This window comes from Sminthopsis crassicaudata, chromosome 1, assembly GCF_048593235.1.
Source record: "Sminthopsis crassicaudata isolate SCR6 chromosome 1, ASM4859323v1, whole genome shotgun sequence".
Lineage (NCBI taxonomy): Eukaryota > Metazoa > Chordata > Mammalia > Dasyuromorphia > Dasyuridae > Sminthopsis > Sminthopsis crassicaudata.
In genome coordinates, this window is record NC_133617.1 from 672,901,293 (window position 1) to 672,924,621 (window position 23,329).

The 23,329-nt window shown below is 37.2% G+C and overlaps 1 protein-coding gene across 6 annotated transcripts in view; it reads left to right on the plus strand.

Annotated features, from left to right (window-relative positions):
* Positions 1 to 23,329, plus strand: part of DOCK3 (dedicator of cytokinesis 3) — a 499,318-nt gene that overhangs the window by 385,002 nt on the left and 90,987 nt on the right. For all 6 annotated transcript variants that reach the window (XM_074283356.1, XM_074283357.1, XM_074283358.1 and 3 more), the window contains 10 exons: positions 2,045 to 2,170; positions 11,525 to 11,649; positions 13,154 to 13,316; positions 13,827 to 13,933; positions 15,041 to 15,212; positions 15,916 to 16,013; positions 18,915 to 18,998; positions 19,280 to 19,380; positions 20,282 to 20,363; positions 22,338 to 22,508. In XM_074283356.1, the coding sequence (XP_074139457.1) occupies positions 2,045 to 2,170; positions 11,525 to 11,649; positions 13,154 to 13,316; positions 13,827 to 13,933; positions 15,041 to 15,212; positions 15,916 to 16,013; positions 18,915 to 18,998; positions 19,280 to 19,380; positions 20,282 to 20,363; positions 22,338 to 22,508 (1,229 nt within the window). The remainder of the gene's footprint in view (positions 1 to 2,044; positions 2,171 to 11,524; positions 11,650 to 13,153; positions 13,317 to 13,826; positions 13,934 to 15,040; positions 15,213 to 15,915; positions 16,014 to 18,914; positions 18,999 to 19,279; positions 19,381 to 20,281; positions 20,364 to 22,337; positions 22,509 to 23,329) is intronic.

A 23,329-nucleotide genomic window follows, 5' to 3' on the forward strand; every position in this document is an offset into this window, starting at 1 on the left:
ACAGAAATTGGGGAAGGGGTTAGAGAAAAAATGTGCTTGAGGAAAAATATTGTTAATCCCATTTTCACACTTGGAAAATTTGAAATGTCAGTGTTACATCTGATTGGAGATATCTATCAGGTAATTGGAACATTCAGCTGGAGAGATTCATCAGGTCTTTTGAGGCAGCTAGGTGGCACATTGAATAGAATGTTGGGCCTAGAGTTAAGAAGCCTTGAGTTCTAATCCAGCCACAGACTAGCTGTGTGACCTTAAGCAAGGTGTATAACCCTGTTTGCCTAAGTTTCCTCATATATAAAATATGAAGGAAATGGCACAGAATTGGAATGAAAGACAGAGATTAAATTTGCATGTGGGTGTGTGGGTGTATGTGTGTGTGTGTGTATAAAATGTCATCTGCACAGAAATGATAATATTGATGAGAGTTTAGGGAGGGAAAAAGGCCCAAGACAGAGCCAGGAAATGGGGAAAGGGAAATGGATGATGATCCAGCAAAAGAGAAAGAAGGTAGACAGGTAGAAGAGCCAAGGTAGAACTATCCCAAAAGCCAAGGTAGGGAAGAATGTCTAGAAAGAGAAGGTGGTGGATAGCATAAAAAAATCAAGTAAAAAGAAAAAAGAGCATTCTTCAGTAGTCTCAGAGAGAGTAATTTCAATTGAGTGGTAGAGTTCCAAATTTTTTTTTTAAATGCAATAAGTGTAGGTCTTTTCATTGTGAAGGGGAGGTGATAAAAGACAATAATTTGGTAGGATTAATTCAGGATTTTGTTTGCTTGAAGAATGGATAAGCCCAGGGCACTTTGTAGGGCAGGATGTAGTGAATAAAGTAGTGAAGATAAGGTAAAGCAGGGAAGCAGGATCCCATAGGAGACCAGAGGATCTGGATAAAAAGCACAGGAAAGAACAATGAGAAGGAATATCTCTTCCTTAAGATCTAGTGCAAAAGAGAAAAGAATAGGACAGTGATATAGGAGAATTTGGCCATTTGTCATAGGAAAGAAGAAAGAGGACCATGACTAATAGCTTCCATATTCTCAGTAAACTAAGATGGAAAGGGAAAAGGAAAAGGAATACTTTTATCTTAGGGATAAAAGAAAAAGTTTAGAATTGTTGCTGTAAAAAATACAACAGATAATCATGAAAAAATAAAAGGATTTCCTTACAACAATGAAAGCCTTCTTAAAATTAGACTACATTAATTTGTATCAAAGCAAGTTGGTACAACCATATAGCTTTGCCTAGGTACAATCACATGACTTTTTCTACATTTGGTAGCATATCAAGAAGAATGAAAAAAAGAGATTTTAAAGATACCTCAAAGTGCCATTCTGACTATGTCATGGCTGGCAAATGGGAAAGAATTGTAAGGGAAGAGAACTAGTCAGCCATAAGGTGATAATTTTGGTGGAGGAAAGTGACATCAGAGCACGTGTAGTGGACTGGAATTATAGGAAGGGTGAAGGAATTTTCAGAAGGAATTAGGAGTTGGGAGAGACAGATGAATTTAAGGATATAATCAGAAGATGTCTGGGAGGGAAAAAAATTAAATACAGAATTACTGCCTTCCAGAATTTGGCATACTTCCCAGTATAAAAAACAATCTATAACATTGCTCCCACATTTCCAGCCAGTGGTACACCCTGGCCAGGAGTTCTTTTTTGGCATACTCATCTCTAAATAGTCTGTCCATCTTGTTTCTGTGGATTCTTTGGGGCTTTCCCTAAGAGGACCCCCTTGCATAGAAACTGTCAAAATTTCCATCCTATTTTTGTTAAACCATTTCTTGATTCGTCAAGGTCACTCTGACCCATGTTCTGTTAGTTTTATGCCTCGAGGTATTTCTGAATAGCAGAATATTTCTGCAGAGTAGCTTATATTTTCTGCATGATGGCTTTCTAAAGAAAAACTCTGCATATTATATATTTTCCTATGAAAGGAGTTCCTGAATTATTCTCACTAGTACCTTATATGACTCAAGATGGAATTGTGAGTTTCTTATTAAGATGAAATTGTGGCCCTGAAAAAAAGTTTTTTGTTTCTTGCAGGTCTTATAATTTCTTTGCAGCTTCTTCGTGGGGATATGGACCAGGTTCGGAGGGAAAACCCTATGATCTTTAACAGAGGCTTGGCAGTTACCAGGAAATTGGGTTTCCCTGATGTCATCATGCCAGGTAGGCAGAACTGCTCTGGGGGCTCCCAATGGGTGCTCACAGAATCAAGTCAGCTCTTTCAGCTACGGTTGGTCAATAGATCTATTCTGCGTTATCCTTAGATCCAATGGACGGGACCCTGCCATCAATAAAATCATCTGTTAACTGTAGCTGCTGGATTCTTCTCATAAAATCATACAGAACAATGTTCAAAAGTGCTACAGTGATAGACACAACAGATGGGTTTTCTTATGTGACACCCTCTGTGCTTTCTACAGTGAAAGAATGTATATATCAAGGTCAACAAAGATAGATTTTCACCTTCCTGTTATGTCACCAATCTTTCAGGGAAACAACCACAAGTGTCCTGTTTTTCAAGGGATAAGAAATGGGAAATTATAGGAATGTAATTTTGACAAGAATGATTGTGCTGTATGAAAACTAAGAAAAATCTTCTTTAAAAATCGACTTAGTCTAGGATCATTTAAAGTATTACATTAAAATATGCTGCTTAGGCATCCACAGTTTAAACGTGCATATATACAAATAAATACCCAAAAGGAGGAGACTCAGAATCAAGTGTCATAGGACCAAGATATTCTGATAAGATGCTGTAGACCTTTAAGGTAACCCAGTCAGATACTCATGTGATCCTTTACTCCTTGTGTTAACTACTAACCAAAGAACCAATAATGAAGTTTTATAAGTACCATTTTACTAAAGAATGAACTGATGCCATTATTTATTATTGTTCTCGTAACCATCTTATCCTACATTTTTTATAGTAATCCCTTTTGAGATGGCACTGAATGAAACACATAGTGTTTCTTCCTTGTTCATCCCTGTTTCAGAAATCTGGTTCCTCTAAAAGTTGTGAGCATTTGTATATGAAGAGAATGAATCTTAAGCCTTCATATTGGAATGTGCATAAAATGATATGAAAGGGAACAGGAGAGAAGCATCTTTCAGTCAAAATATTCTTAAGCAGAATTTCATTTCAAGAGATATTTTCAAAATCACATTTGAGAAAAGAGGTCCTTTGATGAGGCAGCTGGATGTCCCTTTGCCTCATCAGCATACCAGGGTATGTAAAATGTTTATGGATACATTCCATAGAAGAGTTGAAATAAGAGAAGAGGATGAATTGTGCCCTCTGAATGACGACTGATGGAATATCATTAAAGTTAGTCTGCAAAAAATTGATGTCATTTACCCCCATCAGCCCATTCTAGGGACAACCAAACTGTACCTGCTAAGAGAAATAGATTCTTGGGTCAGTTAAATTGGAGATTTAGAGTTAGCCTAGTCATGGCAAAGCTGGGAGTACCCTGAGACCTGGAAGTGGGCTGCATCTGCCTACTCTGCTTCCACACCCTTCTTCATGAGTCTCTACTGGGCAAAGAAAAAATACTTTTTTCACATTATTATCACCAGGATTGGGACCTATTCCCATCTATTAGCCTCCTCATATCTCCTGAGTCCCTCTTAAACAGGGAGCTTGAGATCCCATAGCTCAGCAAAACATTATAGCACCGAGGCATTATAGCACTATGCTCAAACTATCTCGAGAGAAAAGCTGACTATGACAAATTCTCCATGACAGATCAACTCATCCATCTCAACACCTTTCCCCAGTGTCAGTGAGCCAGCAATCATCTTCTAAGTAGGAATAGACAGATGATAGAGCTGTCTGTCCTATAGCCTCATTCCAGTGATTTCCTATCCACTTCACAACTGTAAAACAGATGAATGTTATTCTCCCCTATCCTCTGATACAACACAGCTTTATAGTAGTGAATAGCTATAGTTGCAGCAAATGGGTATTTAAGGAAATGGCCACTAAAGTGAGTGGAGCTGCTGCTTAGTGTCCTAACAATTAGCCTGGGTAATTACAGTAAATGGGGCCATGATGGCTAGGTGGGTGAAGGCGATTTTCTCATCATTTGAAGACCAAGTGAAAATATTAGAATCTTATTAGAATTCCTGATAAGGAAAGAATCACATCTTCAAACTATGGTGAGTTGGCAGTTAATTGAAGGTCATACATCACCTTCAGAAGAAATGCAAGAAGAATTGGGATTATGGCCAGAGCATATTTATAGTGCTAGAAGTCTACAGTCATACCACAATGTCTTACATCATGTTCTCTCACTGTCTAATCCACCAGTATTAAGACAGTAAAACCTTTATTGTATTATGACAGGTATTTTTCAAATGCTCTTTCTGGCCCTACCACCAAATAGCCATCCTTCTTTGTTCAGGATATGAGAATGTGGGCAAGAAAATTTTGATCATGAGCCATAAACGATTGGATTGATAGTGGCACAGAAAATAATAGCCTTGAGAATATCATCTTTGATTAAAAAGGCTAATTTTAATGAAGGTTTTAGAAATACTTTCTCCAGTAAATCATTTTTTCCTTAACTGAACCCCCTATCTTTTGTTGATGGGATAGCTGTCCATCAGTCATTTTTGCTTCTATGTTTATGTTCTTCCTTACCTATATTTAAATTCATCTTTTTGTGCATTACAAGCTAATAGCTTTATAGCAAAAATTTTGGTCCCTTACAGATTTTCTTAACAAGATAATCAGGAAAGATTAAGCTCGCTAGATAAACAAGGCTCTCTTGAGTGGTGTGGCTTCATTCCAGGATTCATTGCAGATTCTTAATACTATCAACCTAAAAGACTATAACTTGAAATGAATGATTTGAAATCTATTTTATAGTTATTTTATTAAATCAATTTTGTTTTAAGGGTATTTTATTACAGAAATTAAATTTATTAAATTAAATCCATTTTATCGAACAAATATCATGGGTTAAGAAAGGGCAAGAGCTCTTTTCCCTAATCTACTTAAAGACAATTAATATAGAACCAGCATTTTCTTATGAGAGTAACCTTCTCTTTCTCTATGTAATATTGTATAATACAGAAAACTAAAAACTAACAGCATGCCGTATGCTCACCCATGAGGTGCTAAGGAAGATTGGCATGTCTACTACATCAACACTTCTGATCTCCAGCCTTTCATGGAGAATCAGGGCCCCGAAGTGCCTTTGGAGAACATTGCTACTAATTCCTCTGGAACCTCTTGGGCTTAATCTCTAACCCTGGAATTTCCAACTTGGTTGTGACATGAGCCAAGTATCATGCTGATAATTAAATGTTCTTGTGTCTGTCTTTGTCATTCAGGAAAAAGGATTCAGTTGAACTAGCCCTATGGTTGAGTGTGGGTTTCTAGCTGCTGACTGAGGTTTTCTCAGAGAATAAGATTGCTTTGATCCTGGGGAAGGGTTAGGGAGGGGGGTAGGAAAGGGGACTGCCTCTCCCTGGGTGATATGGGGTGGACCAGGCCATGTGCTGCTTGCCTTTGGAATGATCCTTGATTTGTATACTGAATTTGCTGAAAAATCAGTTGCCTACGCATGGCAGTGTCTGTCTTCCTAAGGATACCCTTCCCTTTATTCACCTGCTTAGTAGTACACTCTGCCTCTTACTCTGAGCCTCTGATGAAAAGTGCATGCTTCATCATTGATCTGTGAGTGATGTTTCTTTCTCTTGTTCTCTTTCTCTCTGTCTTAATTTTTCTTGTTCTCTCTGTGTTATCCCTTCATTGTCTCCCCTTTCTTTCTGATGCAGAGATGAAGATAGTTGGGTGTAAGTTCCTGCTTTTCTGTTCAATGTCTGCTGCTTGCTTGCTTTTTCTCCATCTCCACTTTTTTCATGGAATGTTGGTGAAGGTAACAAATCATTGCAATATTGGGGGGAAATCATATACATTCTCCACCCTTCACCAACCTCCCCTACCTTGGGCAGATTAGAAGACCTATCGGGAGAGATCCAGCGAGAGAAACTGATGGCCCAGCCCTGAAGACTTGGACAGCTTTGGACTTTCAGTAAATCTTAGCCAGAGGAGTGTTCCTAGCTGAAAAGACTAAAGGCTTCTCATCTATTCAGAACACCCTTGTGGTGAATCCACTCACAAGGAAGAAGGGAAATAGAACAAATTACAAGTATATGAAGGGATTTTTGTTTTAAAAAAGGCAGACCAATTACTCATCTTAGTGAAGGGGGGTTTGAGCAGTGTTCTTATCTCAAGTAGCAGAGAATAAAAGGATATCCTAAAAGCCTTTTTTAGTTCATTACTATTTATTCTTTCAAATTCTTCTGGACACACATAACATAAAAGAACTGTTTCTAGCAAATGTGCTCCTAAGGAAGGCTGATGTCTTGAACTGCTTCAGGTTGGTTCATGGGATTATAATCAGAAGTCTCTGAAGAAAAATTTGGCATGTCTAATAACAAGAATAATAATAATAATAACAGCAAGCATCTTAAAGTTTGCAGAGCACTTTATGAATGCTGTCTCATTTTGTTTTCACAACCACCCAGGAGATGGGTGCTATTATTATTTCCATTTTACAGATCAGGAAACTGACGCAGACAGTTTGCTCAAGGTTAAATAGCCTGATTTATAGATTGATAAATAGATTGATGATAATAAATATAAGACCAGATTTTGAACTCAATACTTCCTGACTCCAAATCCTACATTCTATCTACTATGCCACCTAACTGCCCACTGTCTCTCGATGATGTTTGTGGAATCCACTCATCTACTCTATGAGGGGAAAGTGAAGAGAATTTGAGGCTTTTTGGCATCAAGAAGGGAATAAACAAGGTCCTATAGCCTTGTGGCAGAACAGTGGATGGAGAAGTAGTCTTAAAAGTCTAGAAAACTGGCTTCATATTAGCTGGTAACCTTGGGCAAGGCATCTAACCCAATGAGCCAGACTTCTTTTCATGGGTGTAAGCTCTAGTTCAGTTACTCATTTACTTTAGGGCCTAGAAGTTCCTTACACAGATGAAACTAGTTTAGGACCAGTCCTATTTTCCTCCTCAAAATGTAACCATGCAGTGTTAACCATGCTAATTAGAATAAATTGACTTTTAAAGTAGAGAGCTCTCATTAATGAACATTTGGAAAAATATGGATTCTATGTTTTAAACTCTCAAAAGATAGAACTCTGTATTATTTCCCAAGAAAGCAATCTGATTTAACAGTCTACTCCCTTTGCTTCCTGCCCCTCAAGAAAAGATGCTAAGTTGAACTCACTTCTGTACTCCCAATTGTCCAGATGAGGGAAGAGAGACCAGTATTTAACCTCTTTTCTGTAGGTTGAAAGTGAATGAGTTTGGAGAGCATGCAGAAGCCTTCTCTGCATTTCACCGAACCGCATGGGAAAATTGTTCTATACATCAAGGGATGAGTTCTACGTAAGCATTCTTTGAGAAGGTTGCTGATCAGATTCAGAGATCATTTATTTCTAAGTTTAATGAAACCATTATGGTTTATAGACATTTCTTTCATGCATTATCTCATCTACATTTCCCAAAGGCCTTGGCAGAGAAGCAGAGCAGAAATTATAGATACTTAATTGAGGAGAGACGTGATATGTACAAAGTAATAGAGTAAGGGGCAGAGGTGTAGAACTTGAGCCTAATTTTTGTAACTGTGATCTTCCCATGATAAGACTTCCTGAGAACCAAACCCAGATAATATCTAAAATATCCTGGATGAAGCTTCTTGCAAAAATCTACTATTGCTGAGTTAGTTCCTAAATTAGACCTGCCTGGTTCTGAATTATCGACAGAGGTGGATATAGGAAAGAAAAACAATAGGCAGCTTAGGAGCTTTAGTCTTGCCATAACAATATTTATCTTCATAAAGACCAGTTCTGCCCATAAAAATTAAACAAACCATTATCATTACTCTGCTCATAGAATAACCATTTTGTTCCTTCACGGCACTGTTAATCAACTGTGCAGAATTTTCATCTTTGTTAACTATTGTGACAAGTAAGCTTTAAAAAAAAAAAAAAAAGATTTTAGGAATTTTTCAGTACATTTTTTTAATCTAGCCCTATTCAGATTATACTGTTGTAATTATTATATCTATTAATAATGGCCATATGTGACAGACTTCTCAAAAACTTCTTTGACATGAACTGGTGAACATAGACAGCCCTGGTAATAGAGCTGTTGTTTATTAACACTCTCTCTGAAATTCCATCCTCCCATGAACAGAAGTAGTGTTGACAGCCATCACTTATATAGCTGTTTAGCTTTGAAAGGCCACGTAGTCACTTGAATGTTTTGTTCTGATTCTCCTCATGAAAAATAGGTTTTAGCTGTCTTTGAGGTTCTGGGGGGAAAACCATTTATTTGTCTATCAATATTTATTGAGCACCTACTATATACATAGTAATGAACAAAATGGAGGCAGATTAAGGAGAGACTAGAGGTACCACAAATTCGTTAGCCAGTCTAAGGAAATGATAGAAAATTAGGAAAAGAAGCAGGTTTCTAGGAGGGATTATGATCTAAAGAGAAGATTATTAGCAGAGCCAACCCTTCACAAAATTATAAAACTGTCAGAGTTGTTTAAAAATAGAATGGGTGCCTTAGGTTGTCGTGCCTTGCCCATCATGGAAGTTCTTTGAGAGGTGGAACACTTGTTGGGTTATTGTAGAGAAAATCTCTCTCTGAGAAAGGGAATGGCTAGATACTCACGAGATTCTGGGAAGTCCATCTACACTGTCCCTTCTCCTCCACCCCACCCTCCATAAACACACTCATACACTTCTTGCATCCTTTTCCACTTCCGCTTTGTGCTTGTTCCCAGGGCCTGCTGCATATGTACCTGCTTGATGTCTGTCTAAGGCCCTGCCCTCACCCGTCCCATTCCATATTTCAGGTTATTCTTCTCTAGTCCCTGTCATCACATAGCTGTCTTTTGTCCCCAGCATAAGTGATTTGTGAAAAGAATCATTTCTGGGTTAGTGTTCTCATTCTGTGTCAGTCCTGTTCCATTTAACAAGAACCATGCCATTGTCTGAAAATAATGTCTTACCTACATCCAAATGCCTGACTCTAATGATAGTAATTTCAGGAACATGGCAGGACAACAGGAGAGATATTTTGGGCAAGAAGGTCTTTTGATGTTTCCATATCACATGATTGGGAGTATCCCCTACTGTGTCATTAGACCCTTGCAGTGAGAGCCATTATCATCTCCTGGCTTTAAAGATGCTCCACAGAGACCTTGGATTTAAACACTTTATTCTAACACATTTAATCTCTAACAAAGACGTCGTTGAGCAGAGGTCAGGAGGGACAAAATAATAGAAGCAGATGAAGAAGTAGGGATAATCTACAGTTTAGGCCATTTGACCTGCCGCAGAGTGACATGTGCATAGAAGAACATAAATATTATACCTCTAGAGAATTTTTGACACTTTGGTAAATTTTTAAGATCTTAAACCAGTAAGTGAAAGGTGTTTTGCCTTAACTGGTAATTGAATTTATGTGCTTCTTCCCTAACAAGCTCCTTCCTTCTTTTACCCTACATTTTGAAACAGTGACCCGATTAGAAATAAATTTGTAATTTTCCCTTTATTGTAGGTTTCTGGGTAACTGAATTTGATTACTGTAGTCTTGGAGACATTTTAGCTTTCACAAGCTCAAGAAAATGCTTATGAGATTTCTGGAAATACATTGCCATCCGTTTTCTGAGTATGCCTTATGGTCAGTTTCTAAACCTGTATGATTTTCCATTTCTGCATATGCCTCATCGGCACACTTTGAGTACGCATTCTGGTTAGATCTATCAATATATTTTATGGTCAGTTTCTGACATGTTTCTGAATATAATTTTAGTTAGTTTATGAATATGTATTTTGGTCAGTTTATAGATCCACATTATGATCAGTCTTTAAGTAAAAATTAAGGTTAGTTTCTGAGAAGTCAGCTGTTTGTCAAGGACTGGTTTTTTCTGGTTTTGAGTTTTAATATTTCCTAATAGTGAATTTGAGAAGCAGCAACTCTCAACTTCATAAAGATTCAGAGAATAATCTGAATAATAGGAAGCACTATGATTCCAATTCACATGGATGCCCCCTCCCAAAGAAATGAAGTCATTTCTGAAAAGATAAGATTGTCCTGCACATTCAGCCCTCAGAGCAGTTTTGTTCTTACAAACAGGTAACACATTGGTCGTGTCTTATTAGTCCAGAAATCTTTAGATGTGGTCAAGGCAGAAAAGGGGCAGGAACATTTAAGTTTTTAATGTAAAATATAAGAGGAGTCTAGAAATTATGACCAACCTAGAAAGTTCTTAAAGTGCCAGACAATAAACACCGTTTGTCTCATTGTAATTGTAGTCAATAAACAGATTTCTGATTTTCCAAGTATGAAAATGGAGGAGGGGAGGTATTAAAATCTGACAGCCTGAATTGGTTCCACCTTTGCTATCAGAACATTCCATTACTTCATTACTGGGTTTCCTCAGCTGCTAATTCACCTTCCATTTTGCCTTACCTCTTATTATTTGCCTTTTTCTTTCTTTGAAGATTTTTTTTCCTGCCTTGCCTATTTTTCCTGAAAGTCATGAGCCCTCTTTTAGAATGTGTGGAAGAAACTCTGCTAAGTGTTAAATTTAGAAGCTAGGACAGCCTAAATATGAACATTTTGTATGTATTTACATGTATAATCAGCAGGTATTCTGTCACTGCTTTCCCTTACATCAGCATCCCCCCAAGGACAAGCATATTACTTGGGCCATTTTGAATTTTAAGACTGAGTCTCTTACACACAAGTAAAGACTGGTAAAGTGGGCTGGAGGTTAGAGGAGCTGAGCCCACAAGGGTTGACAGAATGTTGCCTCCATTGACCTAGCATCTGTGTTTCTGGATATAATCATCTGCTCCAAGAACACTCGCAAACAAGGTGATGAAAAATTGGCAGTCGTGCCCAGTGCCCTCTGCCTGACACACCTGCATGGAACCAGCTTCTGAGCCAAGAATCCAGCAGGAAGGAGGCTTAGTATTCTTGCTCAAGAGAAAGAAAGGTTTGAACTGCGAGCAGCCTTTCCAAAGAGTAAGAGAAGCTCTGAATTAAGGTTTGCAGAGTGAAGGAAAGGAAAAGTTAGTGGGTAAGGGATGATTGGCATGTGCATTACCCACTCTTTCCAAAATCTCCTCCAGTTTGAAGCTTAAGTAGGATACTCATTTTAGGCTGTTCTATTGGAGGGTTTATTAGACTGATTATTCACCTTCAGGCCAGGAGAATGTTCTCTTACATCCAAGTCACAGTGCAGAGAATGAATTAACACTTAAAGAAAACATGACTAACCACCCTAAATTCTGCTTCATTGATACTGGAATGTCCATGGTTATTGACCCCTGGCTTGGAATGCACTGGGTGCCGGCACATGTCTCAGAGGAACAACACAGGGAGGCCTGATCTCTGTCATCATCATGAGTTACCATGACTTCTGCTCCTTGTGAGAAGCTTGCCTTTCTTTCACCACAGGTGATATCCGAAATGACCTCTACCTAACCCTGGAAAAGGGAGATTTCGAGAGGGGTGGGAAGAGTGTACAAAAGAATATCGAAGTGACCATGTATGTGCTCTATGCAGATGGAGAAATTTTAAAGGTAAGGAAAACAACTAATAGCATGCTTGAGCCTTGTATGTGTGGCCAATGACGTAACAGTCGAAGGCATGGATGCCCTGTGGAATAAACTATAGGACCTGTCAGTTCACCTGGTTCATATCCCTGCCTCAACCATCCCAGATAGGTAGTCATCTGCCCAAATGTATTTGTTTGTTGTTATAATGTTTAATTTCTAAAGGAAACTCCATAATCTCCCCAGTTTATTCTCTCACAGCCCTTACAGAAATTCTTCTGAATAGTTGCTATACATCTTCCCTCATGCAATTTGAACCCATTATTTCTTGTAATACTTCCTGTGAAGAAAAAGAACAACTCCTTACTCCCCTCATCCAATCCCCTTTTTTCCCTTTGATAACCATTAAGCTTCCCTCAGCTCTCTTTTCCTTAAGAGACTTCAGTAAATTGGATTTTATCTTCAGTCAAGTGTAGATAGTATTGTTGCTCTACTGATATAGTTCAGGTGTTTATTAGTACAATGTTGTGGCTATAAGGAGCTATCATGAGTTTAAACTCATTGTTCCCATAATAGAACTTTATTTCAGTGCCTCCTCATGAAGAAATCCGCTATCTCCTTGAACACCCTTAGGTCACTCATCTAAAGATGAGGCAACCATAGAAGAGAAACAATAAATTCGAATTTGGTTTCCCTACACTGAGACAACTCAAAGTAGAGGGTTTATTTGGGGACATTGTGCAACAGTGGAAAAAGATGCTCTTTTTTTGTTAATTGACTTTTTCTAATCTAAGGAAATCTCCCATGCTATTGATTTCTTCTTGTCCCACTATCCTATATGGTTTGAGGTTTTCTTTTCTAAACTAGAATGAGCAGTTTACATTGATGGGTTTAAGTATTCTCCATTTTCTTTCAGTCTGCTAGGCAGCTATACTTAGGTGACTTCTGTCCTAGATTAACATCCTGAACAATCACCATTCTATTAGTGTGTGAGCATAAAGGTTTAGCATCAGCTACAAAACTTGCTACTAAGGATGTCAGATTCCAGGGAATTAAAGTTTCTCAATTTTTTGGCCCTTGGGATGTAGGATGGCCTTGGGAGTAGGAATTAAATGGAAGAGTCATTTCCAGATGAAGTGTTCCTCAAAAATACAAGGACTCAGCTATGTGTCTAGGATACAGCTTCTTTTTTAACAATCATTTCTAATAGTATTTTCCAATTATGTGTAAGATTTTGAGTTCCAATATTTTTCCTTTCTCTTCCCCAAGACAGTAATATAGATTATACACGTACGATAACATTAAATATCATTTTCACATTAGTCCTGTTGTGAAAGAAAAATCAGAACAAAATGGGAAAACCATGAGAAAGAAAAAACTAAAAAGGTGAAAACAGCATGCTTCTATCTGCATTCCATCCCCCTAGTTATATCTCTGGATATGGATGGCTTTTTCCATAGGATATAACTTCTTACTTTGTCCTTCAAGCAGCCTTTCTTTTGATGTTGATTTTATGTGTTTTTTATTCTAGGACTGCATCAGCCTTGGCTCAGGAGAGCCCAGCAGGTCCTCTTACCACTCCTTTGTCCTCTACCATAGTAACAGCCCTCGCTGGGGGGAAATCATCAAATTACCCATCCCTATAGATAGGTTCCGGGGCTCCCACCTGCGCTTTGAATTCAGACATTGTTCTAGTGAGTAAAATTTCTTAATGGCTTCCCCATAGAGCACTAGTGATGGTTCCCTTTTCCATGAGTACATAACTGTCTGGAAGCACAGGGGGAAAGGTTTACAAGAAACCAAACTCAAGGGATATAATATTGTTGGAAATTGTTCCTCCAGATTTCAGAAGTAATGGTCCACGGCTAGGATGTCAGATATAGAGGCCCTTCTGTTGAAGTAGATAATCCCCAGCTTCATTTTCTTTAAGAAACTCACTTCTCCTCAGGGTATTTTTTTCTTATGGTGGTTGTTTAACTTGCCCTTCAGAGTCCTGTTTTATTAAGAGTAGGAGTTTGGGTCTAGAAAGATTAGGCACCTACAGGCTTAAGTGAAGGATTGCCTGAGTACTTTCATACCTGAATCCATGAAATGCCTGAAAAACAAAAAAAGAATGGGAGCTGTCATAGTGTAAGAGGGGGGAATCTATTTGAAAAGCAAAACAAAGGAAAAAATAACCAGTCATCTCTTGACTCTTATTATAGCAAAAGACAAAGGAGAGAAGAAACTGTTTGGCTTTGCATTCACTCCTCTGATGCGAGATGATGGAACCACCCTATCCGATGATATCCATGAGCTCTATGTATATAAGGTATGAGACCTCAGATCCACCAGAGCCTTCTTTGTATCCCAAACCAAGGGCAGCATTGTTAACCACTTCCTTGAAACCATTTCTCTTTGAAGTGCTTTGTGATCTGTTTAAAAAAAATGCACATTCACACAAAGCAGATATATTCAGAACAATGTTTCAGCCAGAAGAATGAAATTGTATTATCCATGTGCTATTAACTTTCCACAAATTGTCGTGGTAGATCTGTCTCTAGAGTCCATAGCAGAATTTGCTCCCTAATGTGGGCATATATGCTCTACAGCACCCCCAATTTTAGTTCTTGGCAATACAACCTCTGAAAATACAATGAACAGCCTAAGGTTACCTCTAATAGTCTCTTTACTGGGAAAAACTGTTGTGTCCTACTTTCTAGAACTCCCAAGTTGGGGGTAATTAAAATATTGAGTCCTGCTTTCTAAAGACCCCAAGTTGGGATGACAAAATGTATCATTGCTTTCTAGAGCTCCCACACCGGAGTGATTAAAATATATCTTCCTAGTGGAGGAGTGATGAGGTGGGACTCCCAAGGATGGTGGAAAAAATTGAGTCCGTTTATTTCAAGGACTTTCCCCTTTTTATAACATAACAAAATCAATCCTATGCATGTGGGACCACATAAACAACTTGCTATTGTATGTAGTTTGCCCCCTGATATCACTCTTCCACCTGGTATCACTCTGCCTCAATCTCCACACAGGTTGCACTGCCCCTTGATTTCTCCAGAAGGCTGAGAGCCCTTAAGGGAGATGGGGAGCCAAACCAGACATTGTTAGCAGGTTCCCTCTGGGCTGAAGGGTCTTAAACCTCACCCAGAGATCCCCCACTAATTGTAACCCTCTACAAAAAACAATGGTAATCTTTGTGACCATATGTGTGTTCTGCACAAGAGTTCTTAGAAGTTCTAGTGGGCTTGGAAGAGGTTTGAACAAGAAACCATCTTTCTGGGACACATAAAGCTAAATATATCGGACTTAAAGATAATGAGGAGGATCAAGAGCTAAATTTTCTGGATAACTGGATTTTGCTATTAAGACCTGAAAATGAAGAACTTCTCAGTTGGCATGTCTTGTTTTTTCTCTGTAACTGCAGTGTGATGAGAATAGTACATTTAACAACCACGCACTCTACCTGGGCCTCCCATGCTGCAAAGAAGATTACAACGGCTGTCCTAATATTCCTTCCAGCCTCATCTTCCAGCGCAGCACGAAAGAAACATTTTCTATCTCCACGCAGCTCTCCTCCACCAAACTCACTCAAAATGGTATGGTAATGAACCTGGGGGTACCTAACCCCATCAAGTTCTTGGCAGTCTAACTTGGGGTTTTCAACAGGGTCAGATTTGTCAGCTACATTTATTTCCTGATTTGCTTCACTGGGGATGTACAAAATAGGAGGGAAGGGATCTTTATGGCATTTAGATTTTTTCCTCATTTTTATCTGCAGAGTAGATTCAGTATTTAATAAGTACACATTGAATTAAGTCAAATTCCAAATTGACTGAATTATTTGGATGCACTCAGTACTCAGGATGTCTTCTCAGGCACTGAAAAGGGTTGAAGTTATTTCACTGCCTACTGAAGTCTTATGTTCATCCTGTTGGAGAAACTGAAATTGGGCTCCAAACCGTAAGCACTAGCCTTTCAGTTGGCTTTTTTGATTGTCACTTATAGGGTATGATGTAGTGAATAGTACAATAGAATTGGAATTTGAACAAGATTTAAACACTAACTCCAACATTTAAGGCACATAATTTTAGTTATTGTATATAATGTTTTCCTGGTTTGAATTATTTCACCTTACATCAGTTCATAAGTCTCCCTCTGTACTTAGGTCATCCTTTGTTATACTACATTCCACTTATGAACCACACAACTCATTCACCAGTAGGTGAACAACTTTGTTTTTCGTTCCAGTACCCAGAAAATATTGCTATAAATATTTTGGCATGTTATTTTGATTTATAGTGGATCTCCTTGCTTTGCTGAAGTGGAAAGCTTATCCAGACAGAATCATGGACATTCTGGGGCGCCTCCGGCATGTCAGTGGGGAAGAAATTGTTAAGGTATTCCTGCAGTCTTACCTCAATGCCTTAACTTTGACGTTACTTTAGAGATTGTGCACATGCTATTTGAGCATCGAAGGCTAGGAAACATATCTTTTTGCCCTTCTCTCTAATCGTCATCATCAAAATTTCCTTTAAACTTCTCTCAGTATTGCCATTATACCAGAGTACAATGTTAGGTAAAGGGGAGAGAGCTGATTGCTTTTTAGTCAAATTTGCTCTTTCTTTTTAATGTGCATTCCTCCTTAATATTTTTTTTTTGCTTTTTAAAATCAACCTTTGAATTATTATCTGTGTTTTCTAGAAGTCCTGTATGTTTCCTTCTCAAATGACAAAATAAATGCTGGTAAAAACTACTGTGGCCAGTGGAAAACAAGTACTCTGTGTTGAGGCTGCCTTGGATTTGTTTTACCTTTCTCCTCTCTGACCACTGTCTCTTCTTGCTCTGTAGACTCCCTCTTCAAAGAACTAGATGTCTAACCATTTTTTCTTATTCTCAACAAATGCTAATTAAATAACTAACTTAGCTATCACTTGTTCAGATAGTCCTTATTCTTCTTCCATCCCAGCTTCCCCTCCCCAACCTTGGATCCAAATGAACTGCCATGATTTCCCTGTGAAGATAGCCACTTTTCACAGATCACTTTGAAATTGAAGCCTTAGCCATAATTCTCATCTTCTGATCCAGAGAAAACTGGGAACATGATAACAAGCTACTGTTCCAGTCTAGGGTTCTTTTCAAAAATCATGTATAATCTTGAATGAGGTCTTGTCCTTTCTTGGCTCCAAAAATGTCTCTACCACTCACTGAAGCTGAGATGAACCATCCTTCCTAAGAATATGACCCTAGACAATGGATTTTAATAAAATACTTTTTTAATTGAAATACGTTTTGAGATTTAGAAGTTAAATATGGGATTTGGAGTCTGAAATGCATCCTAAAAGATCTTATTCATCCCTGTCTGTAATGTCAATTTGCTTTGAGACAGTTACTAAGTTTATATGTTTAGTACTAGAAGGGAGTGTAGAGATCCAAAAGTCCCACTATCTTTTCATAAAGAATAAAGATTTATTCCAGATCATAAGTATTTAAGAAGGAGCTCTAGATAGATCAAATCAAAATATTTGAACTTCAAACCCAGAGCTCTTTGTATTCTGTCCCACTGCCTCTCTTTCTCTAACCAAGGAGCCTTTTACATTCAAGGCACCAAATTGGCATAGGGAGGTCACTTTCAACATGCTTTTTAAAAATTACAAGAAGCAACAGTATAATGGACCACTACTACTCTGAAGGACATAAGATAAAAATCCTGTCCGTACCCAGAGAAGGAACTAATTGTGTCTAAATACAGATTGAAGGATATTCTCTCTCTCTCTCTCTCTCTCTCTCTCTCTCTCTCTCTCTCTCTCTCTCTCAACTTTATTTTTCTTGAGTTTTTTTTCATTAGAGTGGAAAATCTATGTTTTCTTTCACAACATAACTTTTATAGAAAGGTTTTGTATAACTTCACATGTGATTTCTTAAGGGAGACAACTTGAAACTCAAAAGTTTTAAAAACAAATGGGAAATTGTTTTAAATATAAGTAGGGGAAAATATTAAATACTTTAATTAAAAATTAAAATAAACACAAGAAGATGAGATTCAGTCGAATAGGACTGAATTCAACCTTTTATTCTAAATCTTTGAGTCAAAATCAGACTTTGAAAACCTGTTTTCTACTCTAGTGCTTGCTGGAAACTCATTTTGAATTTCATTTCCACCAAGTGACCAGATGGGCATAATTTTTTTTAAGTTCCTACAGAATAAAAAAAAAAGTTCTTTTAGAATCATATTGGACTTCTGCCATTAAGATAAATTCCCATGTACCCTGGGCATATTTTTCATTACAAGAAAATATATCTTTAACCAATAAGACAGAAGGAATATTCACAAAAAGAAGCCTGCAATAGGGAGTGTGTATTTTCCACCATGAAAAGAAGTATATCTTTCCAGTAGATTTCAGTTTGGCATCATTAATTCATGTTAAACTTACTGGAACCTACTGCCATTCTAAGATTAGATTTTGATCAGCAGAATGTTAGCTTCATTTCATCTTATTTTGTTCTTTTTTATAGGAATATGGTACCTCTAGATTCTTATCATATTCTGCCTTCATTGTTGTTGAGGATTTTTTCTATATTGGAACTATAAGTGCTCTAGATCAAAAGAAACCAGCCAACCAGATCTCCTTTCTTCACCTGAAGCTCTTTTTTCCTAACAACTTCCTCCTCCCTGGGTCCCATAATTTTTTTTTTACTAAAAAAGCTCTTGCTGTAAATGTGCATAGTCTCCTTAAAGTAGTACATAATATAAGCAGCTATTATTATATAGCCAAGCGATAACATACATTCTGATTACCAAAATACTATGTCTTACGTCATAAAGTTGAACCTTTTTGTATGAGAATGAATTTTTTTTACTTACAATCAAACTCTGTGCTTTAATATAATTTATTGTGAGAATATGTGAGCCACACACAATTCCATCAAGATTTCAGGCTAATAAAAATTCATTGTTTCATTTTCAAATTGTTCACATATGTGTTTCCTATATCTTTAGGTCTTTTCTTCTTCTTAATTAACTATAAATCATTTATAATCAATTAATCTAGCACTCATTCAAAAAGGGGGAACCTTGATAGAACTCAAGATATTTTTATGCAGTGTCTTCATATACTCTAAAGACCTCTATAACACAAGTTATCTTTCAGCACAATTTGTGGTTGTTTTTTAAAATACTAGTTCTGATTGTTTGTAGGAATTTGCCCAGCTAAAGTACTGGATTCTTCCTTTTCTTTTTAAGGAATTAAATGAAGTAGGATGTTTGAAACCAATTCCCTTTGTTTTTTATACTCTTTCAGTTTCTGCAAGACATCTTGGATACACTATTTGTGATTTTGGATGATAATACTGAAAAATATGGTCTTTTAGTCTTTCAGTCCCTGGTAAGTAGTCATCCCAAGGTATGTTAGAAGATATTGTCTATAAGTTCTCCATTCTGCTGTATTACATTGATGAAGAGAGTGGTGTTTAAGGTCTAAAGATAGAGACCCATGGCCCTTGAGGAGATAAATTACTGAAATAAAATATTTATGAGTACAAGTAGATAAAATATTAATGTTTCATTGTTCCTTAAATAAATCAAGAATGTCCACTCCCATAACCTTCCAGGGGTTTTGTTTAATTCTCTTAATGAGTCATGATACTCTTCTGTAATCTCCTTCAGGTGTTCATCATTAATCTGCTCCGGGACAGCAAGTATTTCCATTTTCGGCCTGTGATGGACACATACATCCAGAAGCACTTTGCTGGAGCATTGGCATACAAGTAAGCCCCATTTGACCACTATCTTTTTGGGTTTTTTTTGTTTGTTTGGCCTTTTGTCTTTTAGGTAGAAGGGATCAAAATCCCAATTTAGTGGTTATCAAAGGTCAGATGATATTTAATACGAAAACTTTGTGAAATTACTCTATCTTGCTTTCTAAAATAAATATTTCTTAAAGTATCTTGATTTCCTAAGGAGAAAGCATTTGAAATCTAGACTTTGTCCTATCTCCAAGAACCAGAAGAGTTCAGGAACATTATTGGGTAGTCATAGGTCTTTGTCATAAGAAAATGTTTCCAGAAGAACCACACAGTCTGGTGAGAATGCCTGCTCATAAGAACAATGTCTGGCTCTCCCCCAGTATCTCATAGCCCACTGATTTCCCACCCCAATATGAGAGGGACAAAGAAAAAATCCTTTTCAGTGAGGGAAAAGCATGGCAGATTGTGGCCAAATTAGTAACCAACTGCATCATAAATAAACAAATAAATGATGCTGCCTGTCTTTATGAAGAGGTAAAAGAGGAAACCATTTCATATGCTGTGGTGTTGGGAATGAAGGGAAAATTATTCCATCCCCAAACTATCTCTCCCATGGCCAGCTGTAGACTTGAAATCTACCAATGCAGTTTTATTTCTTAAGGTCAGAGAAGCTTTTCATTTTCATCCCTGAAGTTGATTTATTGACAATTTACTGATTTAAAACCTGTTTACTAATTCTACAATAGAATATTTTCCTAATCCTTCCTATCACATATTTATACATCACTATCATAAATCTACCTCTTGCCTCTAACGCTCACTGCATAGGACAGCCTTCTTTAGTACATGATCCTAAATCAAAGGCTGCCAGCCCCAAGTTTTCAAGCTTTGCCACTCCAACATTCATGTGTCTCTTCCACAGAGAACTGATCCGTTGTTTAAAGTGGTACATGGACCGCTCAGCAGAACTTGTTCGACAGGACCATATTCAAGAAGCCATGAGGGTAGGTATCATGCTTGTGTCTAATAAATGGGGTTACTTCATCAGGTCTAATCGATTCTCCTGATGATATTCAGAAATTGTCATATTTATTCTGTTATTTTAATTCTCCTTCCAGGAGAAAAGCAAGGGATATTATTATCTAAGAATATGGATCTTGTCCCACTATTTCCCTTAGCAAACTTTGTCTTTAATATTCTTGTTTCTATTCACCAAGTTTGATTCTCACAAGTGACTTAATAATCAATGGTAAAATTAATTGTAAAGTAACATGTTAAAGGGGGGAACTTAACTATATGTCAGTTAGCATTATACCACTTGCTTTGTATCAGGAAAATGTACATTATTCCTTATAAACAAAAAAGTATTCTTTTCCAATTCATAAACTGGACATGATCTAAATTTTGCTTTCATAGCTTAATACTCTTTATAGCCTATTTTTGAAAATTGAATATATTTGGAAGGTGGTTGGCCTGATATTTGCATAACTCACTTAGCCTTATGGAATACAGATCAGATAAGGATATTCAGATTTTAAAGGGATAACCGAGTGCTGAAATTTAAACTTGTAAAAAAAATTAAAGATGAAAAATTATCAAAAGTAATTGAAAACAACAAATTAATATTATGCTAAAATTTTCAGGGGTTTTCAAATTTTTCTTTTTTATCATACTAATTAAGTGAATAACAAATGTCAATAATTCCACAATCCTATACTTCAAAGTACTTTTTTGCCCATTAATGTTAATTATGGGGACTTTACTGGTTTTACATTTTTTCTTTAAAATAACAATTCATTTAGACAGAGATACAATTTGTTGTACTTTGTTTATATTTATTTCATTTCAGTTCTTCAATGTTAGAAAATAACAAATTTGACTATGCTTGTACAGGCCAATAGTTAAAAGATTGCTTGTAGCACATGTAACAAAGAATAAATTATACTATGACTCTAATTTAATAATCTCCTGATCCAAAAAGAATAGAAGGCAATTTTTCCCCCAATAGAGTCCCCAGTGCCAAGAGAGCTCTGTATGAGCAGCAGAATACTGAATTTTCTTTTGCTATCCCGTTGACAGATAGGTAGGTCATGTATAGAGAAGCTTGAGAATAGAGTTTTCTTCTATATATTTCAATCAACTGTTCCAACCTTCCTTTCTTGGATGAGTTTCTTCCTAATGTCTCTTTGATTTCATCACAGCCAAGAGTCTCAATTATCTTAGGAAATCTGCCCCTTTTTTGGATAAGCAAACCTGTTGTTCCATCTTTAGCCTGTTTTGCAAAAGTCTCCTTTTGCTTGTGGACATTAAGAGAGATCACAAACTCTAGCTTAGTTCCAGAAATAAATTAGATGCCTTTATCTTTCATGTTGTTTATGAACTATTTGTGGAAAAACAGCTGGACTGAGAAATGAAAGATCTGGAATGTGAGCTCAGCCTGCTGTGAAACATCCTTGAACAAGTCATTTCACCATATTTTTGTGCCCATGAGTGTAAAATATAAATACCATTGCCAGACCCTAGGCTACTCTTATGAAGAGAAGATGATGCCTTTATTCCTTGAAATAAAAATACTATATAAATTCAAAGAAAGATTACCATTATTTTTATTGGTGCTGCTTATTCCCAAACCCATTAAAAGAAATTAGCAGAAATTTAATTTTTACGTAGCCCAAATTTCTGCCTTTTCCTTCTATCCATATATTTCCAATATTAGTCCATGGTTCCATAATACTAGTACCCAAGAAAATAGTTTTAAAGCCATATGATGAGCTCACCTATAAGAAAGAGGCAATCAACTTTATCGTCATTTTGAGAATTGTCTTTTGGAAAACACATTCTAAAAGAAAATACAATTCTGCTCATTATAATTTTACATTGCACCAAATTTTAATTTACTAACTCTTCCATTTTACTACCTACTTCCTTTCCTTCTCTCTTTATAGCTTTCATTTTCACTCTCTTCTTGCTTCCCTAAGGCTTTGGAATACCTTTTCAAGTTCATTGTCCAGTCTCGAATACTTTACTCCAGAGCTACCTGTGGAATGGAAGAAGAACAATTCCGATCCAGTATTCAAGAACTTTTCCAATCCATCCGATTTGTCCTGAGCTTGGATAGCCGAAGCTCTGAAACACTCCTTTTCACACAGGTTAGTTACAATGTAGCTCTGGAACCAGATTTTTAATCATAATTGAGAGTTTCTTTTGTGTTCCTACCACTCAAATGGAAGTACCTCTGCAGAACTTTCCAATTTATTATACAATATAGTATGCATTGGTTTCCAGCTGAATAGATCTCTAGAGAAGAATGGATGAAGAGAAGTATGACGTTGTTGCTAGAGATCCAGGCTCAGAACCAAAAAGAGCTAGCTGGGTTCAAGTCTTTCTTCTCATATGTACTGGCTAGGTGACGCTGGACCAGTCATTTAATCTCCCAAGACCCACAGCATCCTTCTAACACAAGTTTCAGAATAATTGCCATTCTGTAGTGAGAGTTTTCTAAATGGAACTTCCTGATACCAAAGAAATGACAAGTTCAATTTTTTTTAAAAAATGAATGCAACTTTTCTACCTCTTTATACTCTTAAGACTTAACATACAACTACCAGACTACCAGGCAGAAAATATATTGGATATTTGAATCTTCTTAGTAATCACAGTGTGAATTAATGAACTTGCATCAGCACATCTTAGTTCTAGCAAGAGATAACTGGAAAGCCTTAGACCGGGGTTCTCAAACTATGGCCCGCGGAACAGATGCAGCCCGCTGAGGACGTTTATGCGGCCCGCCGGGTTATGGCAGATGGGCTGAGGGGTGGAGACAGAGTGTGAGCTTTTGTTTTTACTATAGTCCGGCCCTCCAATAGTCTGAGGGACAGTGAACTGGCTCCCTATGTAAAAAGTCTGAGGACCGCTGCCTTAGACATTCTACAGACCTTTTCTCCCTGAGTCCACTCAGGCTTTCTTTTTT